Genomic DNA, 18,755 nt, shown 5'->3' on the forward strand with positions numbered 1-18,755 from the left:
GAAGTAGTACTAACATATGGACGTGCACTGTGACACTTAAATTCAATACATTCTTGTAATTAGAATACGTGGGACCTCATTATGAGAAACTATGATAAAAATGCAACGACATATGACTACAATCAGAAAATTTGTGCAAAAAATATTTAAAAATATTAAAACTTGAATTTGTAAAATTATTACATGAAATGCTGATGTGTCCAGCGATGTGTAAAGATGCAGTTGTCTTGTTAGTAAACAAACCAAAGTTATATTTCAAAAGTTATTAGAGTTTCTAAAAAAAATTATTGTGAAAATACATTCCATGCAATTTAACGATGATAGCTGCAGTACCTCCAACCGTGAATTATTATGGAAAGATTGCAACAAATTGCAATTCCAAGTCCCGTAAGTTGTTTTAGAAAGCTAGTCAACTTTTAAAAATAAATATTAGAATTTCTGTTCTGTCCTGTTCTGTTCCACTTGTTAAAAACATATACAAGGACCACTACCAGAAGCTGTGGCAAGGTCCAGTGTTATTTTACATTTTGGTAAGGTTAGTATTACGTCACTTTTGTGGTACAGATGGACAGGTTAGTAAGTACCTTTACATTTCAGCTACATCATTTACTTGATTTGATTACACTAATGTGCCGATCACAACATCAGAAAGAGCCCAAACTTTCTTTCAGATCGAGACCACTTGCAGCGAAGAGTATACACCGCAAAATACGAATCTAAAAAAGGAGCAAGTATCCATTTCGGTACTCACAAAATGATGGTTGCGTTTCGACTGTCTGTATGCCTACAGTTGATACCAGATACCATATATACTTAAGCATGTCTTCAGTGCACCTAAGTAAGGTATAGTGAATGTTAGTTTGTTTTTTGAACTTTGTTGTAATGAAATATCAAACCAAGCTGTAGGCAAGGCGTTCAGTATTCCTTATCCTATTGCTTTGCCATCTGGTTGTGGTAAATTCGCAGTTTCCACCTTCTCCACCTCTTTCCGCTCAGACAGCATGGTGTGGCAGTGAAGGATGTGTGCAGCCAGGTGCCAGAGCACACCTGAGCCAAAGCACTTCACATGTGCTGAATTCTTAACTGTCCCAGGTCTCATGTACACCTACACTCTAGGTCCCAAAGGGAAACTCGATGAATGAATAAGGCCAGTATATAAGGAAGAAGGTCATGTGGTACTTGAGTTCAGCCAAATTGTGGTTAAATGCAAGAAAAACTGTTAATAATCGTTGTTTATTGTTCTCAAATTACATACAACCAGTGAGTGGAAAGTCTCAGTTAATATCTTAGCACAGGTATACGACACTGGGCTCTTCTGCAGCTGTTGTCCAGAGACACTGTAAGTCACACTAGGAGATGTGTGCCTGAGAGGTTTCTGCAGTGATGAGTTGGCGATCATCTTCCGATTAGCGAGAGTCCCGCGTTCGTGCCCAGGCGGAATTCCGGGGCCATCCTGTAGCCTTGTTTGTCAGCAATGTAGTTCACCTCGTGGACGGAACCCTCCGGGTCCTTCCACGCGTACGTGCCACTCAACCTCAGCTCTCCGTTCACCACTTCCCCTTCCTCCTCGCGTCTGCTACCATCACTTAGAGTGTAGCTGAAAAGGAAACGAGTCCACTCGCAGAGCTGCGAAATAAAAGGAAACTACCTATTTGCGCTGGAATGAGTTTAGTAAACACTAAAAGATGCAGACAGAGTGCGTCGCACTATTATATAGGCAACTCAATATAAAGTAAGAACAAATTTACAAAAGATTCTCTCTTCCAGAATCATCATATAAAGTCACTTCCTTTCCCTATTTTTGTCCTCAGTCATCGGAGGTCTTTCCTGATGTATCCTACATTTCCTACTATCACTTCCCATCTTCTTCAGTCTTTTTCATACGTCCTTTTATCGTGAATTCTGCAGAGAACTTCCTTATTCCTTACATCATCAGTCCACCTGGTTTGGTCTGTAGTGCTGCATCTAAGATACATCGATTCTTTTCTCTTCTGGTTTTCCGACAGAACATGATTAATTATCATAGAAGATACTCCTCACTCCTTACCTCATCAGACCACCTAGTTTGGTCTGTAGTACCAAATTTCAGATACCCCGACTCTTTTCTGTTCTGGTTTTCAGACAGTCAGTGATTAACTAACTTAAAATGCTCTGCTCTAAATGTACACTACTGGCCATTAAAATTGCTACACTACGAAGATGAAATGCTACAGACGCGAAATTTAAACGACAGGAAGAACATGCTGTGATACGCAAATGATTAGCTTTTCAGAGCATTCACACAAGGTTGGCGCCGGTGGCGACACCTACAACGTGCTGACATGAGGAAAGTTTCCAACCGATTTCTCATACACAAACAGCAGTTGACCGGCGTTTCCTAGTGAAACGTTGTTCTGATGCCTCGTGTAAGGAGTAGAAATGCGTACCATCACGTTTCCGAGTTTGATAAACGTCAGATTGTAGCCCATCGCGATTGCAGTTTATCGTATCGTGACATTGCTGCTCACGTTGGTCGAGATACAATGACTGTTAGCAGAATATGGAATCGGAGGATTCAGGAGGGTAATACGAAACGCCGTGCTGGATCCCAACGGCCTCGTATCACTAACAGTCGAGATGACAGGCATCTTATCCGCATGGCTGGAACGGATCGTGCAGCCACGTCTCGATCCCTGAGTCAAGAGATGCGGACGTTTGCAAGAAAACAATCACCTGCACGAACAGTTCGACGACATTTGCAGCAGCATCGACTATCGGCTCGGAGACCATGGCTGCGGTTACCGTTGACGCTCCATCAGAGACAGGAGCGCCTGCAATGGTGAGCTCAATGATGAACCTGGGTGTACGAATGGCAAAACGTCATTTTTCCCGATGAATCCAAGTTCTGTTTACAGCATCATGATGGTCGCATCCGTGTTTGGCGACATCGCGGTGAACGCACATTGGAAGCGTGTATTCGTCATCGCCATACTGGCGTATCACCCAGCTTGATGGTATGGGGTGCCATTTGGTTACATGTCTCGGTCACTTCTTGTTCGCATTGACGGCATTTTGAGCAGTGACGTTTCAGATATGTTACGACCCGTGGCTCTACCCTTCATTCGATCCCTGCGAAACCCTACATTTCAGCAGAATAATGCTCGACCGCATGTTGCAGGTCCTGTACGGGCCTTTCTGAATACAGAAAATGTTCCACTGCTACCCTGGCCAGCACATTCTCCAGCTCTGTGGCCGAGCAATTGGCTCGTCACAATACGCCAGTCACTACTCTTGATGAACTGTGGTGTTGAAGCTGCATGGGCAGCTGTACCTGTACACGCCATACAAGCTCTGCTTGACTCAATGCCCAGGCATATAAAGGCCGTTATTACGGCCAGAGGTGGTTGCTCTGGGTACTACTTCCTCAGGAGCTATGCACCCAAATTACGTGAAAATGTAATCACATGTCAGTTCTAGTATAATATATTTGTCCAATGAATACCGGTTTATCATCTGCATTTCTTCTTGGTGTAGCAATTTTAATGGTCATTAGTGTATATTCTGAGAAACTTGTTTCTGAAATTAGGGCCGATGTACGTTGCTAGTAGACTTCTCTCTACCTGCTGTAGTGTGCTTCGTCGGCCATGGCTCATTTTGCCTCCAAAGCAGCAGTGTTCCTTAGCTATGTGCAGTTCTCGCTATAGGTTTTGTCCTTTTTCCGTTTTCTCTCAATCCATATTCCGTACTCATTACACTGTATATTCCATTCAGTATATCCTTTAATTCCACTTCACTTTCACTGAGGATAAGAATGTCATGAGTGGATCTTACTGTTGGTAGGTTTTCACCCAGAATATTAATGCCACTTTTAAGGCTCCCTTTTCAGAGATGACTAATAAGGATATATGGCCAACTGTTATATCAGTATCAATACAGTCCTACACAAACTGAATACGGATGGGCCACATCGTGAAGTACCCAACTATTTTGTGTACCCGACAATTTACATTCACACTGACAGTTGTTGGAATAAATGTAATATACAGGGTGAAGCGAAATTCGGTCACTCGTGCATCGCAGCGCGATTCCTCACGCGCTAACGATAAAAAAATGTCTCTCACAAAATTTCGTCTGGTGAGTACATCTGCAGGAGAAGGACGTTAAAAAATGGCAAAATTGTAACCAAATGGATGGTAGGTGTCGCTTTCAGCACTCGTCAGTTGGGGTGTGCGTTTGGTGCATTGGACAAATTTTTGGGTTCGTATGCAGGAGATCGGTGGTTCGATTCGGAGCTAGGGCGCAATTTTTTATTTGCTAATTTCATTCTGTATCCTAAAGTTACAACATTTTTAACGCTGAACATAACATATACGTGCTTAGACAAATCGGATATAGACAGGAGAAACAAATGTCCTGTCATAGGACAGAATAACTGCAAACACAATATCAATTTCGAGATACTAAAGCGCAGTGCAATAACGCTACACCTTCTTGTCACTTATACTACATATAATATGAGCACTCAGATACCGGACATTAGCAACCAGTGACAATAATAATTCCCATATTAATGATCGCATGACCTTCACAACAGAATATCTTGTCCTCATAACAACAGGTGCTGAAAGTAACCTCCCTGCACGTCCAAACATTGCGCAAACCGTCGGACTTACAGATTTGGACCCTTCGCAGCAAAGCTCAGTCCACAGTAACAAGAGCAGCATGAACACGTGCCACCAATTCTTCCACATTCGTTGGCGGAGTGGAGGAGTACAAGTGCTCCTGCAGGTGTCCCCACAGAAAGAAATCTAGGGGATTTGGGTCAGGTGAAGGCGGTGGCCATACAACTGGACCTCCATGTCCGAGCTATCTACCTGGAAATGTTCCGTCCAAATACTGTCGCACATTAATTCCAGAGTGTGAAGGTGCACCATCATGTTGGAATCATATTTTCTGCCGAACATGTAGTGGAATGTCTTCCAGCGCGTCAGGCAGATGCTTTGAAAGGAATGCCCGATACCTTCCTGCAGGATACCAGTCAGGCAACATGTAAAGGCCCAAACTCCCGTCGCCCAATATTCCGGCCCAGACGTTGATACCAAAGCGAAGTTGATTTCCACGATCGCAGGTGACTTGCGGGTTAACCTCACACCAATGGTGGGCATTGTGCAGGCTGACGACACACTTATGATTGAATGCCGCTTCTTCCAACCGTATTGTGGTGTTCAAAAAGTTATCGTTGGCTTCCCGTTGTTGTTGGAAACATTCACAGAATTGTGTCCGCTAATGACGATCTGCAGGATGCGGGTATCACGTGAAAGCATAAGGATAGGGGTTCAGCCCATGCTCGGGCACCACGTAAACGACCGTGTGTTGCGAGACACGCAGCTGCCTTGCTACGCTATGTGTACTTTGCTGAGGTTCTTGGTGTATGACCTCCAGAACAGCTTCCTCAATAGTTGGAGTACGACGAGTCCGTGGATGACGTCGGTCATGCCATGGTGGAAGGAGACAACCTGACTCCCGAAGGGGCAGCTCCAGACAACGAAACACATTTTTATCTGGATAGCATTGACGAGGATATCTAACAGCATATGCACCAAGGACCAGAAGGATATCCACATATTCATCGTTTGTGTATGCCATACATCTGCCACAGTGGTTTAGAGGTTCACAATGAGAAAATTCTATACGTCTGTACATGTACATTGGAGTCTGTCACGGATAGGTTACTCCGCTCGCAACTAGTCCCTGTCTGGCGGACAGCACATACAGTATAAACACGCCGTCAGCCCTACGCGCTGTTCCACCTAACACGCATTACACCTTTGACAAATACTGTTCTGCATTATTTATTCATCCCGACACCGCTAATTGTGGAATATTCGGTTTCGAATTACACTATTTCACTATCGGTAACGTATGTGATGTTTCCACAATCCCATCGATATAATAATGATAATAATAATACATTGAGGTACATACTAAACAGCCTGCGGTTACCAGACTCAATGTTGAAAGGCATAATTAGTGGGACCATGGTGATAACACATACAACTAGTAACTGAGTTTCCACATGATTCGCAAAGCACGTACATAGTCCTACTGGTAACGTAATGCACTAACGAAATGTAATGGACCTGAATGAGACAAGAATAATAGTTGGTACTAATCTATGGGACCATTGGAGGAAAGTACAAGGAAAACAGGTTTCGCATCTAGTAGATGAAGTGGTGCGAATAAATTCACGTCCACGACATGGAAAGGGCCTCTTTCACAGCTGACCAATCTTCCATTTCTAGGAGCCCCTGCAATCGCTGTTGACGATTAAGATGCCAGACACCGTACCATTTGGACTACATTTACCAAATATAAAACATGTGCCTCCACCCAGAATCGAACCATCGCCCTCCTGCATGCTAACCCAGAACATTAACCATTACACCAACTGTACGGCAGGTTAACACCTGGCGACAGAGGTAGTTACCATACATGTGGTTTCACTGTTGCCAGATTGCCACCCTTTAACGTTCTTTATCTGCAGATGTACTCGCCGGAAGAAATTTTGTGACACATTTTCTTATCGCTGGTATGTGAGGAATCGCTTTGCGAAGCACGAGTGCGTGAATTTCGTTTCACCTTGTGTCATTACTTGTGTACAGTACGTATTTCTATGTGAATGTGATTTTATGTTGTAGAAATCTGAGAGGCAGAAGGAGGGATAGTGGTGTCTGCTTGAAGCGAATGAGCAAAAACATGGGAACACTGCAAATAAAACGTATCGCTAGCCACTGTGGAAAAGAGGATGAGACAATTTGCCAAACTAAATGGCTTATTGTTAAAAAGGGACAAACAGCGGTGTTCTTTTCCTCCCCTACGTTTCTCTTCGGGTAGTGTTCTGGCTGTTCAGCTCCCTGAATGGGACTTTCCTGTACACTAAATGCTTATGAAAGTACACGTCGGTTCAAGTTGTGAACCGCCGGCAATACAGTCTCTCCCGACACGTTGTCACAGTAGACTTCACTAGAAAATATAATTTAGTACAAGTTCTATTTATTTGGCTAATAATGGTGGATCTTGTCACTGCCATGATGGTCTATTGGGCAGACGCCTAGATTCTGGCCATGGAGCTATTGGAGCAATCCCAGGTAGGGGTGGGGAATTTTTCTGTTCCAGTCCTTCCAGGACGAACACACGTATATTCAACCTACTAGAAAATGACACATTCTCAGTTCTGGTGCGTAGTCACCCGCTGGGACGTTGACGTTAGTATACCTGATCTACATATACCTGATCTCACGCTCACATTCAGTCTAGCTGTCCCATCCGAATGCCCCAAAAATGTGGATATTGCACGATTCAACCAGGCAGCCAAATGGAGATCCCAACAATGCGGACGCTTTTAAATTCTGTCGGTTGCTGACAATACTATCTCACAAGAAGACGTCACATCGCATCATCCAGTATATGACACTGCTGATGCCCATTATATACCATACCGGGAATGATTGTTGTTGTTGTTGTGGTCTTCAGTCCAGAGAATGGCTTGATGCAGCTCTCCATGCTACTCTATCTTGTGCAAGCTTCTTCATCTCCCAGTACCTACTGCAACCTACATCCTTCTTAATTCGCTTGGTGTATTCATGTCTCGGTCTTCCTCTACGATTTTTACCCTCCACGCTGCCCTCCAATACTACATTGGTGATCCCTTATTGCCTCAGAACATGTCCTACCAACCGATCCCTTCTTCTAGTCAAGTTGTGCCACAAATTTCTCTTCTCCCCAATCCTATTCAATACCTCCTCATTAGTTATGTGGTCCACCCATCTAATCTTCAGCATTCTTCTGTAGCACCACATTTCGAAAGCTTCTATTCTCTTCTTGTCCAAACTATTTATCGTCTACGTTTCACTTTCATACATGGCTACACTCCATACAAATACTTTCAGAAACGACTTCCTGATACTTAAATCTATACACGATGTTAACAAATTTATCTTCTTCAGAAACGCTTTCCTTGCCGTTGCCAGTCTACATTTTATATCCTCTCTACTTCGACCATCATCAGTTATTTTGCTCCCCAAAAAGCAAAATTCCTTTACAACAGTAAACACAACAGTAAACACACGCAACACTAACCCACTTCGGTGGCCGAAAGCTGTCACAGAGAAGTGTGGCCTAATCGTTTACACATCAGCTGATGAAATTACACTGATGTCCGACCATGTCTTCTGTGTGTTTCAGTTCATTTGTTAGGCAATGTGTTTCAGAAAGATTATCCACCCAGGCTCCGCACAGAAATGGGATACGACCGGGAAGTCGTAATAATTTTACATTGTATCTTCGACCAAGTTCTGTACAGCGTTTGTACAAAGATGTTCAAAACGATCATGTTCCACACTGTTCCTGGGTGAATTAGGTGTTCCCACACTCATTTTGGTGGTTCACATGTTACGATTTGTAGGCGTCCCGAGCTCCAGATCTTTGGATCGGTCCACCCACCAGTCGTTTATTTGATCGCTGTACTCGTTCCCCAGAGCGTCTTCGCACCTAACTTCATTTTTATGGATGAACATACGAGACCACATAGAACTGTACGGATGGAGAAACTCTCGGAACGAGAGGGAATTTAGTGAATATACTGGCCAGTCCATTTCTACGACTCATTTCCCTGACTTAAATCCCGACCGTGACGCATGCGTTAAAAGACGTATTACAGCACATTCACCTACGCCGGCAACCGTGCAACACTAGTAATAGGACGCCATATAGAAATTGCTTACCAACCTCGTGGCCACCACGGGAGATCGTTGCAGAGAACCCACTGCCGACTGTAGCGATCATACACCTTATTAGTAACCATATCCCGTCTATTGCATTCTTCAGGTATCCGTCTTAAATCCCGGTTACTTCTCTGCAAGTATTCTAATAAAACTGTGATTACCGTTTGCCACATTGCGTATTTGTTTCACTTACTTTCTACACTGTACTATACTGCGGTCGTTCTTTCTATGTATGGTCCAAGTTTTATCGAGCTACTGGACTACTTCACATGACACATTATGCGAAAGTTATCTTTGCGCTTAAGTTTAGCGGGCTGTCAGTAAATCTTATTATAAACGTAGGAATACCTCCAGCGCCATGGGTCGATGCCGTTAAAGTTGTTGAACTGCTCTACAACGGTAGCTTGTTTCGATCCGTCCTGCTGTGGTGCCGATAATACCGTGTGGAGCGTAATAGCTACCAGGAACAGCTGAAACAAAACAAACAAAAGAAACAAAGTGAGACTACAACTTACTACACTCATGCTCATAAATTAAGGATAATTGCAGAATGTGGTGCCACATAACGTGGCACTACGTACACAAAATAGGCGCTTATAGCATAGGCACATAGGAAACACACACGACACAGATTAAGTCCACAGTATTGGTGATAAGTTGAGAAAACCGTCCCGAAACGCATGTGCTACAAAAAGCCACAATTTCCTGCGCATGTACCCGACATCAATATGGGATATGATCATCTTGCACACATACACAGGCCGCACAACGGGTTGGCATACTCTGGATCATGTGGTCGAGCAGCTGCTGGGGTATAGCCTCCCATTCTTGCACCAGTGCCTGTCGGAGCTCCTGAAGTGTCCTAGGGATTCGAAAACGTGCAGCGATACGTCGACCGAGAGCATCCCAGACGTGCTCGATGGATTTTAAGTCTGGAGAACATTCAGGCCACTCCATTCGCCTGATATCTTCTGTTTGAAGGTACTCCTCCACGATTGAAGCTCGGTGGGGCCGTGTGTTATCATCCATCAGGAGGAAGGTGGGACCCACTGCACCCCTGAAAAGACGGACATACAGGTGCAAAATGACGTCCCGATACACCTGACCTGTTACAGTTCCTCTGTCAAAGACATGCAGGGGTGTACGTGCATTAATCGTAATCCCACTCCACACCATAAAACCACGACCTCCATACAGGTCCCTTTCAATGACATTAAACGGTTGGTATCTGGTTCCTGGTTCATGCCAGATGAAAACCCGGCGAGAATCACTGTTCAGACTATACCTGGACTCGTCCATAAACATAATCTGGAACCAATGTTCCAATGACCATGTATTGTGTTCTCGACACCAAGCTTTACGGGCTCTCCTGTGACCAGGGTTCAGTAGAATGCACCTTGCAGGTCTCCGGGCGAATAAACCATGTCCGTTCAGTCGTCTGTCGACTGTATGCCTGGAGACAACTGTTCCAGTGGCTACGTTAAGGTCCCGAGCAAGGCTACCTGCAGTAATCCGTAGCCGTCTGCGGGTGTTGTACACTGTGGACGTCCCCTACTGTAGTGCCTGGACACATTTCCTATCTGCTGGAATCGTTGCCATAATCTTGAAATCACAGTTTGTGGCACACGGAAGGCCCGTGCTACGACCTGCTGTGTTTGACCAGCCTCCAGTCACCCTAGTATTCTACCCCTCATAACGTCATCAATATGTGCACTTTGAGCCCTTTTCAACACACAGTCAGCATTAGCACGTCTGTAAACGTCTGCACACTTACTCGCTGCACCGTACTCTGACATGCACCAACACGACTCTGCGTATGTGAACTGCTGACAGCGCCACCGTGCGACGACCACAGGTCAAATGCACCGTATGGTCATACCCCGAGGTGATTTAAGCCCGCAAACCACCCACAAGAGCGTTGTTTCACCATGTATCAGTATTATCCTTAATTTATGAGCATTTTAAAGTACGTACGAAGTAAACTAAATTCGGTTGCAAAATACTTGTTACTTCTACTTTTGTAGACATTTAAAAGCGTGGCTACGGCCTTAATTATAGTGCGTTAGTTATTTACCTGTTCTGATAATATGCCTGTGATTATCTATGGTGACTAGTTGGCGCCAAAGAGGAAACTGTTCTGGCCCAACTGGTATGTAACCACGGTGATATGTTTACTTGGACGTATCTCCGAGGTTCATTGGCTACAGTGCTGCAAATGTTGTAGATGTTGCCTTGGCTTCAGTCAAATTATAAGTTACAATCGCTATGTAGTGATTTTATACAGGATTAATATTTTTAGTGGACCAGTTTTAGACTGAAAGTGCTATCATCATGACGGTATTATAATGGAAAAATGGTTCAAATGGCTCTGAGCACTATGGGACTTGACATCTGTGGTCATCAGTCCCCTAGAACTTAGAACTACTTAAACCTAACTAACCTAAGGGCAGCACACACGTCCATGCCCGAGGCAGGATTCGAACCTGCGACCGTAGCAGTCGCGCGGTTCCGGACTGAGCGCCTAGAACCGCTAGACCACCGCGGCCGGCTATAATGGAAAACCTGTACGCTAAATTAATATTGTAAAAGATACACAATATTTTGTTTATTTAAATACAATGTGTTCGTGGAGTACGTATGGAGGTGTGGACGATGAACACTAACTTGGACTGGAATTGTGCAAGTAGTAGTTGAAGTAGTAACTATTACATCTATCGGCCAACCCGCTATATCTTTGGATCTTTACAAAACAAAAGCGGTACGTTTTTTCCTCTGGTTCCGAAAACTATTTGCTATTTCGACAACGTTAGCGTTGTAAAAAATCAAAGAAATGCATGAATTAAAATATATATCTTTATTTATTTTGTTGTACGGGAATGTAGACCTCTACAATTTATATATAACCAAACTGCAGATGTTCAGTCTCATCAAGGAAGTGCACGAACAATCTTAGTCACGAAAGGTGTTCGTCTAGGCTGTGCTACAGATGTCAAGGAAGCGTTGGCGAAATAATGTGAAGGATCCATAATAAATGAAGAGGTTATTTTTAACATCACATACATGGACGACACCGTCATCATTGTATACTAGCTACTTGCCCTCCAACGCATGACGCACCGTCAAGTTCAGCGTAGCAACGACTTCGGCCTACCTGTTACCACAGGGCCAAAATTATAACGTTCTTTAAAAGAGGAAAACAACGAAATTCAACATAAAATGCAAGATACACGGACGAAAATATCGCATCACCAAGAAGCAGTTGTGCGGCATAAAAGAAAGCTGCGAGACGTGTTTATACATCTGAACCATGATGTCTACTCAATTTTCACACTATTCATAAGAGTGGTGCTGGTAGTGCCGCTATGAGAGTGCAAATAAGGTTTGCTTTAACACTTGTCCCAACGGTCCTGGGCATTCGTTACTTTTGAGATTAGAAGTGGTAATTTGATGTTAGTCAAGACTGTCTTTAAGGAGATAAAAACGCCATTATCAACTAAGCCACCGCCATATGTGACTTTAGTTGTGTAAAGCGAGAGACCGTTGGAGTGCAGGGTGGAGGTCTGTTGCGTTTTCTGATGAAAGATGGTTCTGCCTTCTTACTCAGTGCCAGTGATGGTCTTGTGTTGGTTAGAATGAAGCCAGATGAGAGCCAGCAACCTACCTGTCTGCGTGCTAGACACACTGGCTCTACACCTGAAGCTATGGTCCGGGGTGCGATTTCATATTGCGGCAGGAGCACTGTCGTGGTTCTCCCACGCACCGTGAATGCAAATATGTACGTGATAAACGATATAATAGAGCTACGTGAAGCAGAAGGTTCCTTCTTTCACAATGCAGGGATGTAGACACGCCATACGAATGCTGGCAGCAGTTGTCACGGGGATGTACAGTTGCAGGAAGACCGGGCTCCAGACGGCATTGTCCCACTACCAAGAGGGACGACAATGGCATGGGGCTCTGTCGCATCGTACAGCATTTGCAGCATCTACTAGAACAGCAGGTGACACCACGACGACATTATAAACGGTTATAAATCGGTTAATTCGAGGACAGCATTGAGTCAGATGCCCTGTAACGTACGTTCCACTGGCACGAAGCCACCGCCATTTGTGACTTCAGTGGAGTCAAGCGATAGCACCTAGGAGGGCAGGGCGAAGGTTGTTGTGTTTTCTGATGAAAGTTAGCTATCACACGCACTATGAATGCAAACATGTACGTGAATCTGGCGTTTCCACGAGCTGTGCTGCCGTTCATGGAGAGCATTCCAGCCTTCCAACAGGATAATGCTCACCCACATACCGCCGTTCTACCCCAACTTGCTATACGGAGTGTTTACACGTTTCCATGGCCTGCCCTATCACCAGATATGTCTCCGATGGAGCACGTGTGGGACATCATCGGACGACAAATCTAGTGTCATCCACAAGCAGCATTAACCATCCCTGTATTGACCGATCAAATGTAACACGCATGGAAGTCCATCTCATAAACTGAAATCTGGAAATTGTACAACACACTGCAAGAACGTTTGCATGACTGCATTCAACATTCTGGGAGTTAGAATGGTTTTAACGAACCAGCATTTCACATTTGCAATCTCTTATCTCTCTCTTACATTAACCTGTCGTCTTGCAATATTAATCATTTAAATATCTTACGTAGGCAAATGTACTCCCGAATTTCATTACCCTACATTAAATATATTTTGTGTTGAGATTTTTTCCCTTATTGTAGTTAAAACAAGGTCCTCCATGAAACAGTGTTGCAGTATTTCCTACCGTTTAAGCAAAACCAAGACGAATGTCATGGCACTGAATAGCATGGGTAGAGATATAGGCAGAAGCAGAAAGCAGACTGTTACGTTGCTAGAAGGTCAAGTCAGCAACAAATTACGACGGCTGCCAAGTGAGGATACACATTCAGCAGAGAGGAGACTGTGACAGAAAACCAAAGGTAGTGAGAGAAGGATTATCATTAGCTCGTATGACATATGGCAAGGAAATTTGTCTCTTACACAAGAACTGAAACTGCTGATAACAGCCTCTTAAGAGAATATAGGCGAATGAGGACGCATGCAGTATTTACTAACTGAGCCTCGTGTCGCAGCTGCCACCTTGCTCAGTTTAAATGCTCCAGCGTTCCAGCTATCGTCATGAGTTAGTTGTTGATTGGGCTCGACGACATTTACAATAACAGCACTCGTTTCCATGATAATGATACTTTATTGAATCTATGAACTTGATGATGGCCTTTACCTAATGAACTTACTGCAGCTCGTCACCTACCATCCATTAATGGAGAAACTGTCTTCCGACAACACCACATCAGAAAGTGCATCCCGTACTGAACGTCAATGCAGAAGACAACAACAGGGCTTCTTGGGGTCCACATTCCTATGCAATACTCAGCCTTCTCCAGGTTACGGGATCAAGCTACCATACAACTACCGACATCAGGTACATTGCGGATGAGTCATCAAGGGTCTTCGTAGATTTCGGAATGGGACTCTGGACACACCAGCAGCCAGTACGAGACCACTTCACGCTCCGCAATGACCGCGCCTGCCAGCTGGCAACCCGCTGTGGCCCCAAGGCCGCTAAATCTCTCTGGGCAAGCAGTAGTTGAGCTGACTGGACAGACATCAGCTAGAATACAAAAAGAAGCTGAATGAGTCGCAGCCAAACCTGTAAGCTGCACCATCAATATAGGAATTAGCATCCAAGTTATTCTGAAATAGGAGCAGGCTAGACTTGTAGCAGCCATTTCGCCTTTTGGCCCAATTTGATATTCTGCAGTTCATGTTCCATTTGGGAGAGATGTTCTTCAAGTCTCATGGTGCGAATATTATGTGCTTCAGTGCAGAAAATTTTGTTCAAGTTGTTCCTAGATCATTTTCTTTCTTTGTTTTTTACTCTTTAATTTGGCTAGTCAAATATTTGTCCCCGTCCTCAAAGAACAAAAGAAATATATTCACAACACGAGGAAACACATCACAAGGACGATGTCAATTTCAGAAGAATGATACACATGATTGCTAAGTTCAATGTTAAGATTAGTCTCGAAATAATTTTTAAGTATGCACCTACTTTCACCCCAACCGATGAAGACTGTGAAGAGTCCTAAAGACACAAAAGCAAAAATATTCAGAGAAAACCCCCATTTCCATCATTATCGCACGATTTTAATGCCAAGGAGAAGCAAAGTGTCCAGAAGACAATACCTTCTTTGGAAATGTTGGACTTGTAACGCCAAACGACAGAGAAAAAATTACGAATTTTCTAAGCAAAGAACTTTATACTGCATGAATACATTTTCCAAGATAAAACCGAAAACCTGGAAAAGAAATGGTTAAGAATATGGTGAGACGTGTCATTCATAGACCAGTTCAATACACGTAGCAACGTAGGATCGTTCGATACAGCATTCATATTATGCTGGGCTCGAAAGAAAACGCGCAATGGAAATGACGATGCGACTTGCAAAAAAGTGAGCTAGAAGAAAAAAGAAAGATGCTCAAAAACACACACAGAGAAGAAATTACCAACAATAATTTTAGGAGGAATGGAAGAGAACGAACTCCAGACAGAAACTACTGACAGTACTGGAGCAACAGTAAAGGAACTCAGTACACGAAAAAAAAACGCAGTAAATCTGAATTTCACTCTCTAAACAGAAGAGCATATAGAACAAAGGAGGAACGCTGACAGACTCTCATCCAAATATAGAGAGCTCAATGAAGAACGTAAAGAAGACCATCACAAGCGATAATAAAAAAGACTGACGGGACAGACCAACAAAAAAGATCTGAAAATGAGAGTCCTTCGTTGCAGTGAATCAAAAGGTAATAAACTGAGAATCCAGAAAATTTGGAATGAACGAGGAGAAACTGTTACTGGAAGAGACCAAACTATGAAATATGTCAGGATTTTCATCGGAAACTCTACAGCCAGTCGGTGACAAATAAAAGCCTGGGTGATGAGCTCGAAGATCTGTTTTGAATGCAGGATCGCTACCACTGGTACAAATCAATTAAAAATAAACGGAAACATCTCTGAATCAACTCAAGAACTGTAAAGCGCCAGTAGAAGATCTGGTCACAAGCACATTATTTGAAATTGGACGAGAGAGACTTTAGGAAACACTCCTAATTCTTTTAAATAAATGCCTCGAGGAAGAGATGATTCCAAACTCATGGAAAAATGCTGAAGTCATTTATCTTCTTGAAAAATTTTGATAACGTGGACATCGAGATCGGCAGGGCTATTACTCTTTTATCCACCGACAATTCGAATCAAGAGCAGCTGCCAATAGAAGTAACTTCGAAGTAGACAACACTGGTCCACACAGAATGCCAGTTAGATTCCTTTCATAGTCTGCTGATACAATATCTTGGCGCTTAGGAATCATTACAACCGCTCTCTAGACGAAACATGTGTACCTAAAGACTAGAAAGTTGCACAGATCACGCCAATATTAAAGATAGTAAATAGTTAATTAATAGGGAATTACAGGCATATATCACTGCCGTCGATTTGCAGTAGGATTTTTGAACTTGTACTGTGTTCGAAAGTTATGAATTACCTCGAAGAATACGATCTATCGACAAAGTTTCAGCAAAGATTAAGAAATATATTTTTTCTGACACACATCAGTTCTTTATTCACGCCAAGTAATTAATGCTATCTATAGGGGATCTCAAACTGATTTCATACTTCTAGTTCTCCAGAAATCTTTTTACACCGTTACCTGCAAGCGACTTCTAAACAAACCGCGCGTCTATGAAATAACGACTCAGATGTACGGCGAAAAGTCACCGAGTATAAAAAATGCGATAGCGGTGGAAGAGAAAGCGATAGGCCCTCTGCTGTTTATAATGTACATAATCGAGATAGAAGTCGATTCGAGCTGCCCTCTTTGATTGTTTTACTTTCTTGCAAAATCATCAGAAGAACAAATCCAACTGTAAAATGATTTAGGCAAGATATCTGTATTGTGCGAAAATGGTAATTGAATTTAACTAATGGAAGGTGTGACACTGCTCACTAAATGGAATACTTTAAATTTCAGTTACACGGTAAATCACACAAATTTACACTAAGGGGATACAATTATCAGTAACGTAGACTGGAATGATCACATAGATAGTGACAATATAGTGGGGAAAGCAAACCAAAAACTGTGATTTATGGGCAAAATAGTTAGGAAAGGAAACTAGCTACTTACAACACCCCACTGATATCCTATAACGCAACTGTTCAAGTGCAGTGGTCTAAAACTAAAGTGACTTTAACTCAGAGTGTCGCAGACACTTATTTAACACAGTCACTTATTCACCTTCTTAAGTCACTGTCCTTGAAAGCCAACAATCAAACCAAGCCGAAACCTATGTGCAGAGTAAGTATAATTTAGGAGTTGCAGTCCACAGCCCAATTCTATAGTCGCAGTTTGCAGAATGCAATAGTGAAGGTTAACACAGATCCTGAGATTAATTGCATGTGCACAGTGAATCATTAAAACATGCACTGAATTACAAACTGATCTCCCAGATGCAAAATGTAGACACTGCTCTGTCCGCCCATTGTTGTAATTTGTGCTAATCCGTCTGCAGTACATGTTCAAGTACAGATCTTGCTCATTTCATAACCTTCTACAGACTTACGGAAATTGCTCCCAACATGTTTCTTTTATAAGTATGCAATAATTAAAAATATATTTATCTATTCTGATTGCTGGAGTTTTACAAGTTACGATTAAAGATTTACAGTCATGATTAAGTGAATAGTGCAGACAGATTCTTATGGCTGTGGACTTTTGGATACTACAATATTAAATGGCTTTCTATTTTGCCAAAGTGTGGTACTCTATTCCAGTAACAATGTTTTAGTTAAGAATGCTAATTAATCTGATACTAAACGAGTGTCTGGCCTGTTAAAATATTTTCTCTACTTCACTGACATATACACAGATAATGAAGTAGATCAAAAATACGTAGCCACATACTGTCTTACTCAGACACACACACACACACACACACACACACACACACACACACACACACTTACAAACCCACACACATGTGTGTATGTGTGTGTGTGTTTGTGTGAGTGTGTGTGTGGTTGTGTGTGTTTGTGCATGTGTATCTTTGATCTGCTTCTTCTCTAAGCTTGCTACTGGATACATGTTTACATAGCAACAAGGACAATGAAGTTTTATATTACTGGTATTTTCTAATTACCACAGTTTCTAGTTTGTGTAATGACACCAATTGACTCCAATTAAGCAAGTAAATGTGATGGACAACAAAATCAAGTTCATTTTTGATATTTTTGGTCGTGTTTGTTTCGCCATAAAAAACACTGTTGAAAATAACTGAAAAACGTTTTGTGGGGGGATGGGAGAGAAACATAACATCTGGAAAGAATCCACCTGATTTGCATGAGATAATACGGATATTTGCGAAATAGCTGACTGTATAACCTAATGTTTAAACAAAAACCCACAAAACTTTGCAATGAAATACAACCATACAGATTCAAAAATATTTTGGTTACCTAAACCAACCATAAATTACTAATACAAGGAATTAAATGATGTTCAAACCCTACATATTACAAGGAATTTCAAAGATGTATACCATATAGAAAAATATATTTCAATGTCAAAAGTTTGTTCCTGTAATGCAAAAGTTACATAGCACAGAGGAAAACGAAGAAATTAAGAAATAACTAGAAAATGTAACACATGTTGCATTTTACCCAAGGAAGAAATTTCTCATCTTTCTGTGTTTTCGCTGATTGTTTTTACACCTGTTACCTTTGTCACCGTTCTGCTTAGCTGAAATTGGGTTCACAAGTTTCACAGGTGCGAATGATTGCCTCCCAGCCTCTAGTTTCACGAGTGTTCTTTGAGGTGGTTATCCTCCATCATTTTACAGGGAAAGCAAAATCCAAATATACAATTTTAGTGTACCAATAATATCATAAGTATACCCAT

The 18,755-nt window shown here is 42.5% G+C and overlaps 1 protein-coding gene across 1 annotated transcript in view; it reads right to left on the reverse strand.

The window, feature by feature from the left end:
- Window positions 1–1,214: 1,214 nt before the first annotated feature.
- LOC126419519 (uncharacterized) overlaps window positions 1,215–18,755 on the reverse strand; it is a 45,746-nt gene continuing 28,205 nt past the window's right edge. The window contains exons 2-3 of the mRNA XM_050086709.1: window positions 9,111–9,232; window positions 1,215–1,597 (exon numbers count right to left, since the gene is read on the reverse strand). Of these exons, the coding sequence (XP_049942666.1) occupies window positions 1,396–1,597; window positions 9,111–9,232 (324 nt within the window). The 3' untranslated portion in view covers window positions 1,215–1,395. The remainder of the gene's footprint in view (window positions 1,598–9,110; window positions 9,233–18,755) is intronic.

Source organism: Schistocerca serialis, chromosome 9 (assembly GCF_023864345.2).
Source record: "Schistocerca serialis cubense isolate TAMUIC-IGC-003099 chromosome 9, iqSchSeri2.2, whole genome shotgun sequence".
Classification (NCBI taxonomy): domain Eukaryota; kingdom Metazoa; phylum Arthropoda; class Insecta; order Orthoptera; family Acrididae; genus Schistocerca; species Schistocerca serialis.